Source organism: Abramis brama (genome assembly GCF_963993115.1).
Source record: "Abramis brama genome assembly, chromosome: 1".
NCBI classification, from domain to species: domain Eukaryota; kingdom Metazoa; phylum Chordata; class Actinopteri; order Cypriniformes; family Leuciscidae; genus Abramis; species Abramis brama.
This window is the reverse complement of record NC_139963.1, coordinates 28,366,542-28,384,524: the sequence shown is the minus strand read 5'-3', so window position 1 is coordinate 28,384,524 and position 17,983 is coordinate 28,366,542. Positions and strand designations below refer to the sequence as shown.

At 37.1% G+C, this 17,983-nt stretch overlaps 1 protein-coding gene across 1 annotated transcript; it reads right to left on the bottom strand.

The window, feature by feature from the left end:
* Positions 1 to 683: 683 nt before the first annotated feature.
* rac2 (Rac family small GTPase 2) lies at positions 684 to 17,852 on the bottom strand. Its single transcript, XM_084134140.1, has 7 exons — positions 17,537 to 17,852; positions 10,915 to 10,986; positions 10,688 to 10,805; positions 9,956 to 10,018; positions 4,389 to 4,548; positions 1,349 to 1,488; positions 684 to 1,077 (listed from the first exon to the last, which is right to left on the bottom strand). Exons 1-6 carry the CDS (start codon positions 17,569 to 17,571, stop codon positions 1,358 to 1,360), a joined length of 579 nt encoding a protein of 192 aa, XP_083990266.1. The 5' UTR covers positions 17,572 to 17,852; the 3' UTR covers positions 684 to 1,077; positions 1,349 to 1,357.
* Positions 17,853 to 17,983: the final 131 nt, after the last annotated feature.

The window sequence follows — 17,983 nt, the reverse complement described above, 5'->3', positions numbered from 1 at the left end:
AGGCTTTCATCAGGACTTGTATCAAGAAAGGTGTTTCTTTTTTCAAACAGTAGGTATATATTTCACTCAATTTTTTATTCTTTTTTTTGCTTCATAAAAGCCTAAATTTCAAAATATTGTTAAATAATGTTGTTAAAGAGGTTTACTGTGCAATTCCTCCCAATTTTGTGCTGAATTTAATATGCTGCACATGGCAAAAATAGGCTCAACACCAAAACCTGTTTTACATTTTACTGCTAAAGCTACGAGATGAAGAATGTACCACATCTAGACTTGCTGTAAATGGCAACACTTTGATGTGAGCTCACGACAGTCGCATTGAAGTCAATGTTGGCGTGTTGTCATGTCACAAAGTCCACATGGCTAATAGAAGAGGAAGGGCTGATAAGGTGAGAGAGTGCCATCATATCAACAGATACTGCAAGTTCACATTTCTGCTGTTACAATTTCAGCAATGAAAGAAGCAATGAGAAGCTATGCAAACTCAAGTTCTGCTCTCAGTGGGGAAATCATGCTGATCTGTATCACATTCTCGGCATTAGGCACTATACAGTAATTGGCACCTAAGAGCACCTGAATCAAAGAATTCCAAATACATTCACTGAAAACGATGTGTACTAATTGTATACCTGTTATGAGTGAGCTCTTTAGACAAGAGGTAGAATGGAGAAAAAAGACAGCTGTTTGGAAACAGAACAGTTTATTTTTGCCATTGGAAACTGAGTTGTACAGTTTATTTTTGCCAAACATAACTATACAAGTATTATGTGGAAGTGATTCATATGTCTAAAAAGTCCCTCTGAGTTCAGCTTTGTGAAACAAGTACTTGTGCTTTTTTATACACAACTGTGTACCGAACAAAAAGGATTCATACACAATATAACACAATACATCAGTTAAAATATGATTAAATATTTTGTCAACAACAATATTATTTCATTGGCATCAATGTGGTATATTCAGGAGTTATATTCAGCTAAAAAGAGAAGAAAGGCTTTCATAATGCAATTGCATCCCTTGTTGGTTTGTGGGAGAAAACCAGTGGATTTCTCTGGTACCTGTTTTACAGTGACGAATCTGGAGGCAGAAAGAAGAAAAGGTCAGTGGATGTTCTACTTTTTGCATCTCCTCACATCCTCTTTTTTAAAGAATAGCCTTTGACATAAAGCAGAATTACTGTCTTTAACTTACAACAGGAAGCGCGTTTGTAAGTCGGGACAACTGTAAAGCAGTAATAGAACAAAAGCTGTTTGCTGTAATTGAGGTCACATCTGAAATTTTATGCACGCCCTTCTCCCTCTCTGACTTCTTCTGTCTCAACAGAACAATAACACACATGAAAACATACCGTGCATCCTTAGAGCAGCACACAGCCCTTCTTCTTGACCTTGGTGGGCTGTGGGCAGAGCACAGCACGGATGGCCTCATCAAACACCGTTTTTAGACCTCTCTGAGTGAGAGCAGAACACTCCAGGTATTTTACTGCATCTGTTCGCACACAAACACATGCACACATATCAGGTTTGGTACTAGCACCGCCTTTCTAACAATCTAGATCATTTCCGTCCCATCTCAAATCTTCCATTTATTTCCAAAATTCTTGAAAAAGCAGTGGCAGCACAGGTTCATGCTCACCTTAGTAATAAATAACTTGTATGAGTGTTTTCAGTCAGGGTTTCGTTCTAAGCATAGGATTGTGAGAATAACTAATGATGTGTTAATGGATACTGATGGCAGGTTCTTTTCTATTCTTGTTTTACTTGACTTGAGTGCAGCTTTTGAAACAATTTCACACAATATTCTCTTAAACCGTTTATCCGATATTGGTATCACTGGTATTCCTTATGCCTGGTTCACTTCATACCTTTCAAACCGTACACAGTTTGTACAATTAAAAAAATGTAATTTAATGTTTTAATAAATTAAAAAAAATAATTTTTGTAACACAAAAAAATGTGTGGTTCTGGACCACAGCTAACCACAGCTGAACCCCAAGGTTCTGTCCTAGGTCCCCTATTGTTCCTAATCTACCTCAGTAATATCTTTTCCAAATTCGGTATTAAATTACACTGTTACGCTGATGATACACAGCTTTATGTATCTACAAACCCTGATTCCATTCTCCCCCTGCCTGTCTTACCAACAGCCTTCACAAAATAAATGTCTGGTTTTCTGCCAACTTCCTCAAACTTAATGGCAGTAAGACTGAAGTACTCTTTATTGGCACTAATTCTACTCTCTCTAGGTCCTGCAGTTTTACTTTATCCATTGACGGTTCTCCGTTTCTCCTTCCCGCCAGGTTAGGAACTTGGGGGTCATCTTCTACAGCACCCTTTCATTTGAAGCTCACATTAATAACATAGCCAGGTCTTGTTATTTTCATCTCCGCAATGTTGCTTGCCTCCGTCCATTCCTCATTCCACCTAGTTCCGCTATTCTTGTTCATTAGCTTGTGCATCCTCCCGCATTGATTACTGTAATTCTCTTTTATCTGGTTTACCACACAAAACTCTTCATAAACTCCAGCTGATTCAGAATTCTGCAGCCGTATCATAACCCGGACTCCATCTATTCAACATATCACCCCATCACTCCAAAAGCTACATTGGCTTCCTATCAAATTCTGGATTGAATTTAAAATTCTCCTCCTCACTTACACATCTCTTCATAACCTCGCTCCACCTTACCTTTCAGATCTCTTACACAGCCCTACACCCCTTCTCAAACCGTTCCTCTTCATTGGGTCTCCTCCATATACATTCTGCTCACCTAACCACCATGGGCCATAGGGCCTTTAGCCGTGCTTCTCCTCGTCTTTGGAATTCTCTCCCAGTCAACATCCGTAATTTAGACTCGTTAGCTCAATTTAAAGTCAAACTTAAAACCCATCTATTCAGAATTGCTTATCTTCCATGATTACTTTGTGCACTCAAGTCTAGTACGTTTTTATTGCTATTTTTGATTGCCATTGTTATTTACTGTTATTTTCTGTTTTAATATTGGTATTGCTGCTAGTTGTTGTATGGTGATCTTGAGTGGTTTGAAAGGCACCTTAAATAAAATGCATTATTATTATTATTATTCTCACTCTATATATTTTAAGCATAGTACTGAATCATCTCTGATTCGTTCTGAGTGGGAAACATAGCACCAGATGTCTGGGTGTATTAGGTGTGCACAAATCTGTCATTTCTTGAACGTGTAGGAGGACTAGCCCATGTGTTCTCCCAAATGCTAGTTTAAATCACACTGAGAACAAATTGCATTTAGCATCTAAATCTGTAGCCTGATATGTAGTGCTTTGCAATTTTTTTTTTTTTTTTGCATTTAGAGACTATGTGGTAATTATATGTTACAAAGAAACCAGACAATAAACAGTGTTTGCATTTGTCTTGTATCTTAAGCCTTATTTTTTTTTTTTTTTCTACGAACAGATTTTCAGTACAATTGTTGCAACTATAAACTGTTTAAGTCTGGAGCTCATATAGTGGAGGGTAAAAAAAGGTTGTGTATGCCTTATTGTCAGAAGTATGTAACTCAAATAATCTCCCGTTAAAAAGTTTGGGGTCAGCAAGATTTTTTGGTGACACTTTTATTGGTAACACTTTATTTTACAGTGTCCTTGTTACATATGTTACATGTACCTACTGTTTTAATAACTGTAAATTATGTATAATTACATGCAACTAACCCTAAACCAAACCCCATTCCTAATCCTGGCCCTATAGAAAGTACATTTTGTTACTTGATATTACTCAGTACTTAAATGTATATTTACACTGTAAGTAAACTGCACATGTAACCAATTTCCTTAATGTTTAAAAAAAAAAAAAAAAAATCCTCTGCTCACCAAGGCTGCATTTATTTGATCAAAAACTACAGTGGAAGCAGTAATATTGTGAAATATTATTACATTTTAAAATAAATGTTTTCTATTTGAATATATTATAAATATATTTTAAAATGCAATTTATTCCTGTGATGTCAAAGCTGAATTTTCAGCATCATTATTCTAGTATTCAGTGTCACGTGGTCCTTCAGAAATAATTAAAATATGCTGATTTGCTGCTCAATCTAATTTGCTGATTTCTTATTATCATCTGTGTTGAAGACAGTTGTGCTGCTTAATATTTTTGTGGAAACTATGATGCATTTTTTTTAGGATTCTTTGATGAACAATAAGTTAAAAAAAACAGTTTTTATTTGAAATGGAATTTTTTGTAACATTATAAATGTATTTCTGTCACTTAAATGCGTCCTTGCTGAACAAAAGTATACATTTCTTTTTTCTTTTTCTTTTTTTTTTTATCTTACTGACCCCAACTTTTGAACAGTGGTGTAATGCCATCCAGTGATATAAAAGAACAAATCCGACTCTGCCTCCTCACCTATTTCTTTGGCCAATGCAAGACCCTGTGGGTAAGTGATTGGTGCAAGTTTTTTCTCTTTCAGCTTCTCGATGGTCTCCTTCTCGTCTCTCAAATCGAGCTTGGTGCCAACCAGAATAATTGGAGTGGAAGGGCAGTGGTGCCTCACTTCTGGATACCACTAGAGGGAGCAGAGGAGCAGATCAGAACAATTAATTCACTCCTGATTATCAGTCCATCTCTAGGCTCTATGGTATTTCTCTTTGCCTGTCTGTTGTCAAATACATGGACTATGAAGCTATTTATTTGCAAAGAGTTGAGATTTTTTCTACTTTTTGATGCTTCCAACGATCTGCTACCAACGCCACAATCCCTGTGCAAGTCGTTCAGTTCCAATTCAGAATGAAGTGAAAATACAGGCTAACATGCAGTTTATTCCACTTGATGTCTGTCAAGTTGAGATGTGCCAAGGCCTTTTCACTGAAAAGATTTTCCACAGAAAAGCACCAACTGAATACTTTGTTAAAGCTCAGAAAGCTCAATGTGAGTAGTATCTCAGAAAGTGTGCAGAGTATGTGAAAAATGCAGCAAAAACAGTTTCTAAATTGGTCACTGCAGAGCGGAGGAAAAAGACTTTTGAAAACCTATAGCACACAAGGACTGCTGCACTTTTCAAGGCCTGGTCTCTGAATGTTGTCTTTAATCTGACACTCATAAACACCATTGTTTCCATTCACAAAGCAACCCATGCAGTCACGTTGAGCAGACCTTGAACAATCAATGGGCACAAGAGCATTGCAGTAAGCCCACGGTGTCCTTGCCATCCCAGACTCAAGTTTTGTATGGCAAAACACCGTTTGCAATGGCAAAGCAGTCATCCATTTATAAGCTAATACTGTAGAAGACGTTACTGCTGTTTTGAACTCTGAAGTAAAAAATCGGGAGCAATTTCATACTTTTACAAATGCAGAACAGACACTGTACTACAAACTAAAGCAAAGACTTTACATATAGAAAGATGGTGCACTCATCTTACTATGAATGGGAAGGCGAAATAAGTCCTGCCTTCTAAATAAAAGAGTCGATCGCTGATTGGTAAAGTCACCACGTCACTGCAGAAGCTCCGGATGCTTTAGAAACAGTCAGTGTTCTGACATGCACGCTTACGACTACACATGCGCATTGGCTGGTCCAGTGTGAAAATTACGCTTTTTAAACAATATTTTAACATAAGAAACCACATTTATGAGACAATTGTTGTTAGATTTCATTGGTCATGTAATTGTAAGCTTGGTGAACAGCTATGGATAATTTGATGTTTCCCCATTCAGAGAGATAGGAGCTGCACTTGCATGCCCGAGAAGCATTTCAAAGATGGTCGCCGAGTGAAATGACTTTGAATTTAAGTGCACATAAAGATGACTTTAAAAAGAGCATCTCCTTGATGCTTTCATGACTAGCTGTTCATCTGTTCCCTTTCAGTCCTACATTTGATCTGGAGAAGCTCAACACTTAGAGCTTTTCTATGCAACTAAAGGTTTATTTGTTTCCTCTCTTCAAACATTAATAAAAGACTTCAAAAGGGTTTAGAGACACAAAATGGTGGGCCTCGTTAGGGATCAGCATGTCTCCAGTGGTATCTGTGAGCATATATGATTGGCGGGTGGGTGGTGTGCTCTCTGAGCATCGCTTTCTGACTAAGTCAAAGCAAACCCTTATTGCAGTGCCACGTTTTCACATACTATCAGCCCCCGTCAGTAATGAGAAATGATCTCTTCGCACTTAACTTGTCCATGATTGCTGCCGAATGGGTGCGTAAGCACGGGTCACGTGACATCTTGCAATGTGCTTTCCTCTCCCCTTTAAATAGATTTTAATTTGTCTCCTCAACCTTGCACAATCTATCAAGACTACATTTGCATTTGGTTAGTGTTACCATGGTTACTACTCAGGAATATACTGTTGAAATAATAAAGGGAAAGACTGGGAGGGTAGAAAAAACAAAGAGTGAAAGAAGCTTCTGAAGGTATTTGATTGGGAGTGAAAGCATAAAGCATTAAGGAACCGGCGAGATGAGATTGCCATTGTTTGAACTTAATAACAATTCAAAGGACTGTTTGCGGACTTGTTTATGCAAGCGCTGATTTTAAGCAATGTAAATTGGACCGGATTAAGCCTCTAGTGGTTCTAGAATTATTGATATCACAAACAATTTGCTTTCCGTTCCATCTCAGGCACCTTAAATGTGCTGCGGGGGTCGTGATAAGGTCTGGCATAATAACAACAACAACAACTCAGCAGAAAAGGAACTTGCTTCCTCTTTGCTTTCTCATTTTTGTCTGTATTATTGAAAGAAATCTAGGACGGTAGAATATTATAAAGCTATCTTTCTGTTTGAGTTTTATTATCACGATTCCTTTTGTTAATGTTAATCTCTTCTTTTTTTTTTCTCTTTTTATGTCTACACCATCAGTTGCTGTCTCACAAATGCAGCTTTATATTACCATGCTCATTTTGGCTAATATGTGAGACTGGACGACAAAACCAGTCACATGGGTAATTTTTTTGAAATTGAGATTTATACATCATCTGAAAGCTGAATAAATAATTATGATAGGACAATATTTGGCCGAGATACAACTATTTGAAAATCTGGAATCTGAGGATGCAAAAAAAAAATCGAAATATTGAAAAAAATCGCCTTTAAAGTTGTCCATTTATGTTTGTGATTGTGCTGCATTCACTCACAAAAATAAATCTTTTATATATTTACAGTAGGAAATTTAAAAAATATCTTTATGGAACATGATCTTTACTTAATATCCTAATGACGATAATTTTGACCCATACAATGTATTGTTGGCTATTGCCACAAATATACCTGTGCGACTTGTGACTGGTTTTGTGATCCAGGGTCACACATTTGCAGTACAAAGTTTTCCTATCATAGTCACAGTTAATCTGATAGCTGATGGCAAACTAACATAACAATAAAGATAATCTGGTCGCCAATTTGGCGATGCATAGTTAACACTTTACAATAGGGCTGTTAAAATTAGTTGATGAAATAGCAACAATGCCAATTTACTTTTACGTATGTAAGTGACGTATGTGACGAGGCTTCCAAACCGGATGCAGGAAAGTGTCCAAAGATTTCAGCATTTTGCTGTGTGACGGAGGAGTTATGTGTGTCTGGACACACAAATATTATTTGATCACTTGCAATTAATAGTGCAGACAGTCTGCCTGAAAAGATCTGATTTGAGAAAAAATCTAATTTGACTGCAGTCTGAACATAGCCATAATCTATTGTTTGTTATAAAGAAACATGATTTAAATTGAACATGAACCAAACATGAATCATACTTTAAAAATGCAGTAAAAACGGTTTGGTAGTTCATGATAATGATAATGAAATTTCTGTCATTAATTACTCACCCTCATGTCGTTCCAAACTGTAAGACCTTTGTTCATCTTCAGAACACAAATTAAGATAGTCTTACAGTTTGGAACGACATGAGGGTGAGTAATTAATGACAGAAATTTCATTTTTGGGTGAACTAACCCCTTAAGAAATTGAACATTATAGTATTGTTTCACGGCTGCAAATCTGTACGACTTTCTTTTTCCTGTGGAACACAAAAAATATATTTTGAAGAACACTTGGTTCTAAACAACATTTTAAACATTTTTGGGTGAACTATCCCTTTAAAGCATCAGATTTTCTCCAATCAAACTGCACTTTGTTGTGAAAACAGATCCTGCAATCAATAATCTTTTCAAACAATGATCTATTTAGCGGAGAGAACATGATGTAAAAAACATCAAACTTAGTTTTCTAAACAGAACATATCCCTGACAATTAAAAAAAAAGTATATTCTGTTTATGCTTAAGTATATGGTGGTTGCCCATTGTTGACCAGGTAAGATATGTGTAGAATCACAAACCAGAGTCAAAGGTAACCCATCAAGCCTACCTGAACCGTTCCACATCGCCTGAACGCTAGCAGGCAGTACGACACCATCTCTTTTTGCCCCTAGGACTTTTCTGATTGCACTACACACTCAGCAGAGAACCGCCATTTTGACTTATAAAACAGCATTCTCTTTTGGGATCACTCTGTCAGGGTGAAACAGAAGCAATTTAAACACGGTACCTTTAGCAGGACACTAAGTGTGTATCTGTCAGGCATCTACAGTTGCATTAATGGAGAACACGTCAAGGTCAGCTGCGCTGCTGGCACTGTTTTTATACTCCCTTAGGGGGTTTTGTGAGTGTGAGGTAGATAAATAAGTTATTAAATAGAGTCAGTATTGAATGAACCTTTTGACTGGCTGGAAAACATACAGGTAAAGATGATGTGTGTGGCCACAGCTCCTTAAAAACTCTTAAAATGTCTTAAAGTTTTCATAATAAAAGGCCTTGTCTTAAATTCAGATTTGATGAGTCTTAAATATTTTGATTACATTACCACAAACATTTCTCCAGTCTATCATTGGACAGACGAAAGAAGTTTTTTTTCCCCGCGGTAGTTACTGAGTCATAAGAGAGAACTGAGGTACAGACTGAACGTATCTCACCACTGTGATGCGCAATACGTTTCTCGCCAGGATAAAGCAAACCAGCGTCTCGCTAGTAAAGTTCTGATGGATGAGGATTGCAATCAAGGTAAAGACGATTGCGGTGACCTACAGGAATTGTAAAGTAAGCACGCATGAGTCTGTTATATTGATGCACAAACAAACCCTGTATGTGCGCTTTCGACACACTGATCGCACATTGTACTTATGCACATTTACACATTTCAGTACATTCACATTTTTCCCACACACATACAGGGTAGGGTATTTATCTGTCGTGTATGTTGCTGTGTTTAGTAATTCTGAATGGATCCATTTACTGTAGTAGGTATATCCAGTCAGGTCAAGCCGGCTGGTTTAGGGGCTTTTTTGGCATCTTCCATGTGGTCCTGTTCAGTATCACAACTTGACTTGTCTAAAATGTAAACAAGCTCTTTACTGTTGCACTTTACACACATTATACACTGAATTCTGAAAAGTTTTTTTTTTCCTTTTATCATTTGGTTATTTGGTGTCCTTTTGGGGCCTCCACATGTACTTTTTTTGGAAAGACAACGAAATGTACCTTGAAAAAAGCTTACAGAACATACAGTTTTGTGATAATCACCCTTCAGTATGAAGGTTTATATAGGAAATGATAACAAAATGACAATGCAAAAACAAGACAAATGGTGTAAGATTAATTTCACAATAAGTGTGAGAATAACTGCAATTACATTTTTTTTTATCTATTGACAGCCCTAATACACACGCAGCCGATGTTAACAACATGTGCACTTTATAAGTTTGTGATTAAGGTCAGTAAATTCATCTTGGATTAATGCACAGTGGCATCTAGTGTCCAGTGCAGTATCGAGCAAGTGTATAAGGGCAAGCATGAGTGTATGTGGGAATGTGGCAAGAATGCACAGAATGGCAGCGGGTTATTGTGGGTTACAGCGGGATTGTGTCTATAGGCTCATGCTGGTGTGACAAATATCCAGACTAAACCACTCGTAAGGACTTACCTTGGCTCTGACGTTTTCAAACGATGCTGGGCTCACCAGAGAGAAACAGATGAGAAACACATCCTGCAAAAATATCATCAGAGAACATTTTTTGATGAATAAACTGAACAAATGCTACCGGTCACAAGTTTGGGGTCAGTTGGATTGTTTTTTGTTGTTGTTTTTTTGTTGTTATTAACTAGAAAGTGATACTTTAATTCAGCAAGGACACATTTAATTGATTCATTGATCAGTTTTCTATTTCTTTTCTATTCAATATTCTATTATAATGCTATAATGCTGTTCTTTTCAATTATGTTCATCAAAGAATTATGACAATTTCTATTTAATTAAAAACTAAACAAAAGAAAATATTAAGCAAAAACTATTAAGTGTTTTCAACAATGATAATAATAAGAAATATTGCTCGATCAGCAAATCATCATATTAGAATGACTGAGTAATGATGCTGAAAATTCAGCTTTGCATCACAGGAATAAATTACATTTTAAAAAATGTATTCTAATAGACAACAGTTATTTTAAATTGTATTAATATTTTACAATATTGCTGTTTTACTGTTTTTTGATTAAATAAATGTAGCCTTGTTGAACAGAAGAGACTTTTAAAAAAACAATTTTTTTAAATTACCGACCCCATGGTTTCAAATCTGTCACGAAAAAAACATTGATTGATCACAATTATGAGTATTAAAGGGAACGTGTTCCACTAAATGTTTATGGTGATGTGTACCGTCTGAGGGTAGGACAGTGGCCGCAGCCTGTCGTAGTCTTCCTGTCCGGCTGTATCCCAGAGGCCCAGGTTGACTGGTTTGCTATCCACCATTACATTTGCTGAGTAGTTATCAAACCTGAGTGAAAAAAGCCAACCCACAGAATCTCTCAATATTTCACCATGACTGTCAAGTTCAACATAAAAATATAAACAATTCAATCCTCCACTATTGTTGTGGTACTCACACTGTGGGAATGTACTCCCCAGGGAAAGCATTGGTAGTGTAGCTGATGAGAAGACAGGTCTTTCCCACAGCTCTGAAGAACACAAACAACAACGCAAAAAAGAAATCGGTTAGATTGCTGGAAAACAAACAATATAATGCACTTTTAGTACTTTCAGTAAAACACATGCTGCTAAAATTACTTCAAAGTACACTAGATATCTGATGTAACCATCATTTAATAAGAGGAACAGGTGTACTGTACTTCCATAGTGAATTCACACATTTGTTTTCAAATACAAAGAACATTGTATGCGGTCCTTTTTCCTAACCGCATATAGCAATGCCATACATGAAAGGAGAGATTCTGTATCCACTTTGTCTGTACTATTGCTTTTCATTGCTCAAAGCTAAACTATCTCATGACTGGTTCACACAGAACAAATTTTTTTTTGCATGCACTGCTTTTTAATTGTTTTTCTATGTAAACACGTGCAGACGTATTTTACCACTATACAGTGGCCGCTTGTTCAGCGTCTCCCTCATGAAGCAAGTGTTATTAAAGAACTTCAACTTTTAAAATCACCATGAAATCAAAGTTGACAAATCTTGTTTTTTATGGAATATTGCATTATTACTATAAATAATTTATCCATGCACAAAATTCATGTGCCCTTGATCTTTTAATCAAAATAATGGTGAACGTGACTTAACCAAGTACGTTCATGGATTGACATCACTAACCCTAAAATTTACATAAACTCCGCCCCTGGAACACGATTTATAGATTATCAAGACAGAATATGCTAATCATTGACTAGAAGATAATGACTTATAAGCTACATAAATTCATCAACTAACCATTCAGAAATGTTGTCTACATGTTGTCACTTCTTCTTGAGTCTCTCCATCTTTGTCTGACTCCGGTTTGAACATAAAAGGCTAAAAGTTTTTAAAATTTTCAGTGTGTGTGAGGTAATCGGAGCTGCTAACACACAAGCTCTTGAAGCCCTCTGTGCCGGGAGCAGCAGCTCATTTGAATTTAAAAGGACAGACACAAAAAAACGGTGCGTTTGCTCACCCTCAAAAAGTAACAACTTTAACATACTATATAAAAATATCTGTGCGGAATTTTGAGCTAAAACTTCACATACACACTCTGGGGATATCATAGATTTATTTTACATCTTGTGAATAGGGCATTACACCACCCCTTTAATGGTATTTCACAGTACTTGAACCGAAAACAGGTCTAGATACCTGCTAAATAACTCTCGGTCATCAGCGACACATCGGCTCTCTCCTCATTGATAATTCAAACATGAGCGATAGTCACTGATGTGACGTAAATATCCAGACCTATCTGCAATCCAAGTCGTGTAGTGTGAAATGTTTTGACTGGAACTGACATCGACAACGACAGACAGTTGTGTAGTGTGAAAAGAACTGCAATACGACGACTTTCAAAGTGGTGTAGTCTGTAGTGTAGGCCTATGGCATGCATTAGCTAGGCCTATTTAATAAAAGCCTGAGCGTTCTGTGCTGCACTTTTTTTTTTACCTTTCCTCATTTTTTAAACAGCCCTTTACCAATGTATTTCACTTCTGTGAAGTGCAAAAAAGTTTTTTTTTTTTTTGTGTATGTGTTATTATATTACCAACAACAGAAGATTACCTTCAAAATAATTTGTATACTCAGAAATCCTTTCATACACCTAGAAAAGAAACTGCTTTTACAGTCAGATCAGGGGATAGTTATGCCACATGCAGAGCTGTGCCAGCAGACTGCAGAGCAAATCAAAATACCTCCAAACAATTGTGCATGCTTACATAAAAAAGTTAGATGATGACATTCAGTATGAAAACTGGTCACCTGAAGCTGCAAAATACATACAGGGGCTGAAATAAGAGTGTACGAGACACAAATTCCAGTGGAGCGCATGTTGCTGCATGCAGGCAGTGAAAGTGAGGAATGCTGGGATCCAGGAGCTTGTGGCTACATCTCCTTCGCATCAAGAATCACTGGAGCTACTCAAGGGCAAGGCCAAAATTACACGCCTCAGGCTAAACATGTTCAGTCACATCACAACTATTTGCTATCTTTATTACACACACTTGCTTGATTTCTATCTCTTGCTCTCTCTAATAGAGTATACAGTGCTGGTCAGAATTATTTGCCCCCTTGGTAAATATGATCAAAGATGGCTGTAAAAAATAAATCTGCATTGTTAATCCTTTTGATATTTTATTAAAAAAAAATAAAAATAATTAGCAAAAATCTAACCTTTCATTGAAGTAAAATAATTGAAAGTGGGGGGGAAATCACATTATGAAATAAATGTTTCTCTCCAAAACACGTTGGGATGGTCAGATGAAACAAAAACAAAAAAATAGCTTTTTTGGCAGCAAACACTTAAGATGGGTTTTGTGCACACAGGGATAAAAAAGTACCCCATGTGAAAAATGAAATACTCTGCTGTATCTTTAATGCTGTGGGCCTAATTTTCTGCCAGAGGTCCTGGACATCTCATTCAGATACATGGCATCACAGATTCAATCAAATACCAACAGATAAAAAAATCTAAACCTGACAACCTCTGCTAGAAATCTTATAATAGGCCATGTCTGGATCCTCCAACAGGACAGTGATCCAAAAACAAAACAAAAATGGGTGACTGAGCACAAAACCAAGCAACTGCAATGGCCATCCCAGTCCCAGACCTGAACCCTATAGAAAATGAGTGGGGTGAACTGAAGAGAAGAAGCGCCAACATGGGTCTGGGAACCTGAAGGATCTGGAGGGATTCTGTATGGAGGAATGGTCTCTGATCTCTTGTCAGGTGTTCTCCAAACTCATCAGGCATTATAGGAGAAGACTCAGAGCTGTTATCTTGGAAAAAGGAGGTTGCAAAAAGTATTTAATAAAAGGGGGCAAATAATTGTTCCCAACGTGTTTTGAAGAAAAACATTTATTTCATAATGTGATTTACCCCCCACTTTCAATTCTTTTACTTCAATGAAAGGTTAGATTTTTGCTAATTTTTACAATGCAGATTAACAATGCAGCTTAATTTTTTTACAGCCATCTTTGATCATATTTACCAATACAAGGGGGCACATAATTCTGACCAGCACTGTAGATGTGGCAACAACCATACACCATTTGAGTTATCCAGACTTGTGTGCACTTGACTGAAGGGCTAGGCTCTGGTGTATTGCACTGTAAGGCATGATTCAACATCATAAACGGAAAAAATCATGACGAAATAATGTAATATTAACAGAACTGAGTCTGTGAGTGCAGGCACTGGGGAAATCAAACATGCCTTACATCACTGAGCATACTCGAATAAATTTTAATCTACACAAATTCCAGTAAACACTGCAGACAGTGTGCTGAAAACAGAAAACATTCTGAGGCTCTTTGAAGTTGTGAATCAGATATAGGCTAGATAGATACAGAGAGAAAGAGAGCGAGAGCAAACTCAGTATGGGGCCTGGCATTGTCGTGACAGGATGACAGGAAGTTGGGCGGTGTCATCCAGGAAGAGAGACAGCGAGCCTCTTTTTGAAGTATGTTTTTTAAAAATGTGCCCCTGGTCGCTTTAACTTGTTTATTCTGTTTTTCTCTCCTTGATTGTAAAACACAAGCATTTTCTGCATTTGCTACAACTGTACAACAACGTGATCACTATTAGTGTGTACATGTAGGCCTACTTGTGCTTGTGTGCTACAGATTTTGAGTGCAAGGCCTCGTGCTTTAGCGGAGCCGGTGTACTGACGAAACATGCTATCAGATTGTGCTACAATATATTTGCATTGTTTTAAGGGAAGGTGTAGGTATGGACAGGTAGGTTTAGGGTAACGGTAGGTATGGACGTTACAAAACACTCTGATAGGTAGCATGTTTCGCTATCAATTTGTGCTACCTATCCGTTTTAATGGGAGGTAGCACAATCTGAGTGGGTAGCACAAATCGTCAGAACACCGGCTTCTGCAGAGAGCAAGAGAGAGTCGATACAGCAAACCGATACTGGGAAGAGTGTCAGAAAAAGTAGAAAATGTCCACCCGGATGTCACGACAGTTTAAAGCACGGAGCAGACAGCATGTGATAGCATAAGAGTTCAAAACAAAACAAACTAAAAAAGGGGGGAAAAAAATCAAGTGCTACAGGATTTGTGTTCACACATGCACGAGTTAAGCGAATCCACAATATGAACAACAAAAAATGGGGGTCACGCTCGGTTTCATTTAATTAGAAAACGAATTTTTGAATTATTTCCCTGACATATTGATCGGTCATTGTTTATCTGAACTTTTCAGTTGTAAAGTTTGAGTCTTGTGAAGGTTTTTTTTACATAATCAGACTGATTCCACAGACTGCACTTTAAGCATGCAAAACTTTTATGGACACTTCAAATGCAGTAATATAGCGTCACACTCAGCTTTTTTAAAAACATACATTCCACATATACCAAATAATTGTAAATGCATGACAAAATATTAAATTTGCTCACCATTACGGCAATGCTACAATTTGCAGCTTTAACGTTTGTGTTCTTTTAATTCAGCTAAGAGATCACAATGTGACATATCAATCTCCTATTGGTCACGTCTTATTATGAATAAATAAATAAATCCTTTGATTGAAGTAATCTCTTATAATATTCAAGCTCTCAAATCAAACATAACATGGTGTGTCATTGGTTCTGCAGTCTTACAACCAAATGTAATGTGGGCAAATGTAGCACAGTCCAAAGTAAAAAAAAAAAAAAAAAAAAAAACGCCATTTAACCACAAATTAGTCCACATTACGTCCTTGTTGCAGCTGAACAGCCTGTGGTAACTTCAAGCTGTCATTGTATGAGAAAGATCTACTGTAAATGAAGATTCTTCAAAAAATTTATTGAGTAAAAAGTGACAATTCTCATTTTTAGACAATGTTTCCCCCCTTAAGCTGTAAAATGAGGAATGCTCAGCCAGTTCATCTTCAAGCAATACGAGGAACTTAAGCAGCTGGGTCACAGCATCAAATGCAAGAGGAAGTTAACAGCTTCAAAATGGAGAACCGTGCACAGAGTTTAAACAGGATATCCTCAAAGCGAAAGCACCTCTCCCCGCTGCCATTTGCCATGTTAGATGTTCCACTGAACCAGGCCAGAAAGCAATGCACAGTTCCTTTTGACACTGTCATTCATGAATTACAACTTTTCAACACTTTAAACCTCCATCATACATCCCTAATAACTGTTGCATCAGCAGCTTTCTGCTCTGCTTCCAGATCTGTACATCAGCATTGATCTGTCTCACTGCATTATATACAGCAGATGAGATAAAGTGATGTGGCAAAACAAAACCTCATATATATATATATGTTCCTATGCAAATTTCTCCTCCTCCTTTTGAAAAGCAGCTTCAGTCTCACATGGTTCGAAATCAGAGCCATCTCATCCTCCATCTTGAATCATGGCTGTCTGTAGGTCAGCATATGTTCTAGAAATACCTAACATGTTTGTCTGTGTTTAACAGAAAGCAAACAACAAGCTTGACATGTTTAGGTCTAAAGGAATAAAGGAGAATGTCCTTATCTGTCATTGTCAGTCATCTTGAAAACAGACTAAAAGATGCCAGTTTGACTGCACTACTTTGTATGACCGCATTCAGAACAGATACTTGTGTTCCTTGCACTGTTATGATGCATGCTTCATGGAAAACATGCTTGGTCCACTAGAAACAGCCCAAATATTTACAGACTGATGAAGGGCCCAATTGTGTAAGCAAACGTTTCCCAATGTTTTTTGGCTTCTGTACCACAACAGGCCCATCATTAAGGTTCAAATATGGCTTCAACAACATTAGACCAAGAAATTGGTTCATTTTTAACTCCAATATTAATTATCATTATTTATTTTATTAATGCCCTCCCAAATTGATTGTAATCTACTAAAGCAAAAGCAAAATCTAAATCTTACCCTGGACCCTTCTTAAGTATCTCTTAACCACTGGTTTAGACCATATGACCACACTCACATAATAAATTATAAAAACCTCCAGAGGAACGTAACTCAAGTGCAAATGCTGTTTTCCTTTTTTTATCAGGTATTATGTGTGACATAACTTCCTGCACCACATTGTATTAACTTTGCCGTGAATGTTCAAAGATTTAAATACCTCTGCTACACCCAATCTGACTGTCAGCCAAATATTGCTCATCTCAGTGCTTATCTTTTAGCCAAACACAACTGTAGTAGCCTACATAACTCATGAAACCTGTAAGTACAGTAGGTTATTTTATATCCTTATTTGGGAATACATTTGAGAAATATGAATTGTGTATTCAAGCATGAACTATAGGTTCAGCAACTAACCTAAGCCTGAGGCTATATAAACTAAAATACAAAGTAGCCTATCTCACGTGACAAATGAGGAAATTAAATCTAACCAACAGACGAAGCAGATGAAATAAGTGCTTTATAAGACATCAACAGCCAACGGTCATAAACGCTATCAAGCCAGTTTCATATTAATAAACATTAATAAATAAGAAATTATAAACCATTTTAATGTTTACAAACAACTTTTCAATGTAAACGGTGAAAATCAGATTTGGCTAATAAATCCATGTAAGAGCTTTCTTCACTCACCCATCTCCGACTACCACACACTTTATTGCTTGCATTTTCCGAAAAAAAGAAAGAAAAAGAAACTTCTGGCGGCTGCCGCTGTAAAACAACTGTTAAGGAACTAAGTTGTAATACAGGAAACTGATTTGCTTCTTCAGTGTGTCAGTTCGCTCGCGCGCGCTCTCTCTCTCTCTCTCTCTCTCTAATCTGCGCTCTCGCTCATGTGGTTGTGACAGTTTTGGACGTGTCTGTATAGTGTCGAACTATACGAGGAAGTATTTAACTTTTAAGTGAAAGACATGAACGCGCTCTAAATCAGTGCGACGTGATACGCATTATAGTCCACACGAGGGCAATGTCGAATCATCATTGAAACGTGCCTTTAAAGGCACACTTATAAAAAAAGTTTTAGCCCTAGGTCAAAGTATATTATTAAATAATGTGCATACGTGATGTAATTTCCAGTCA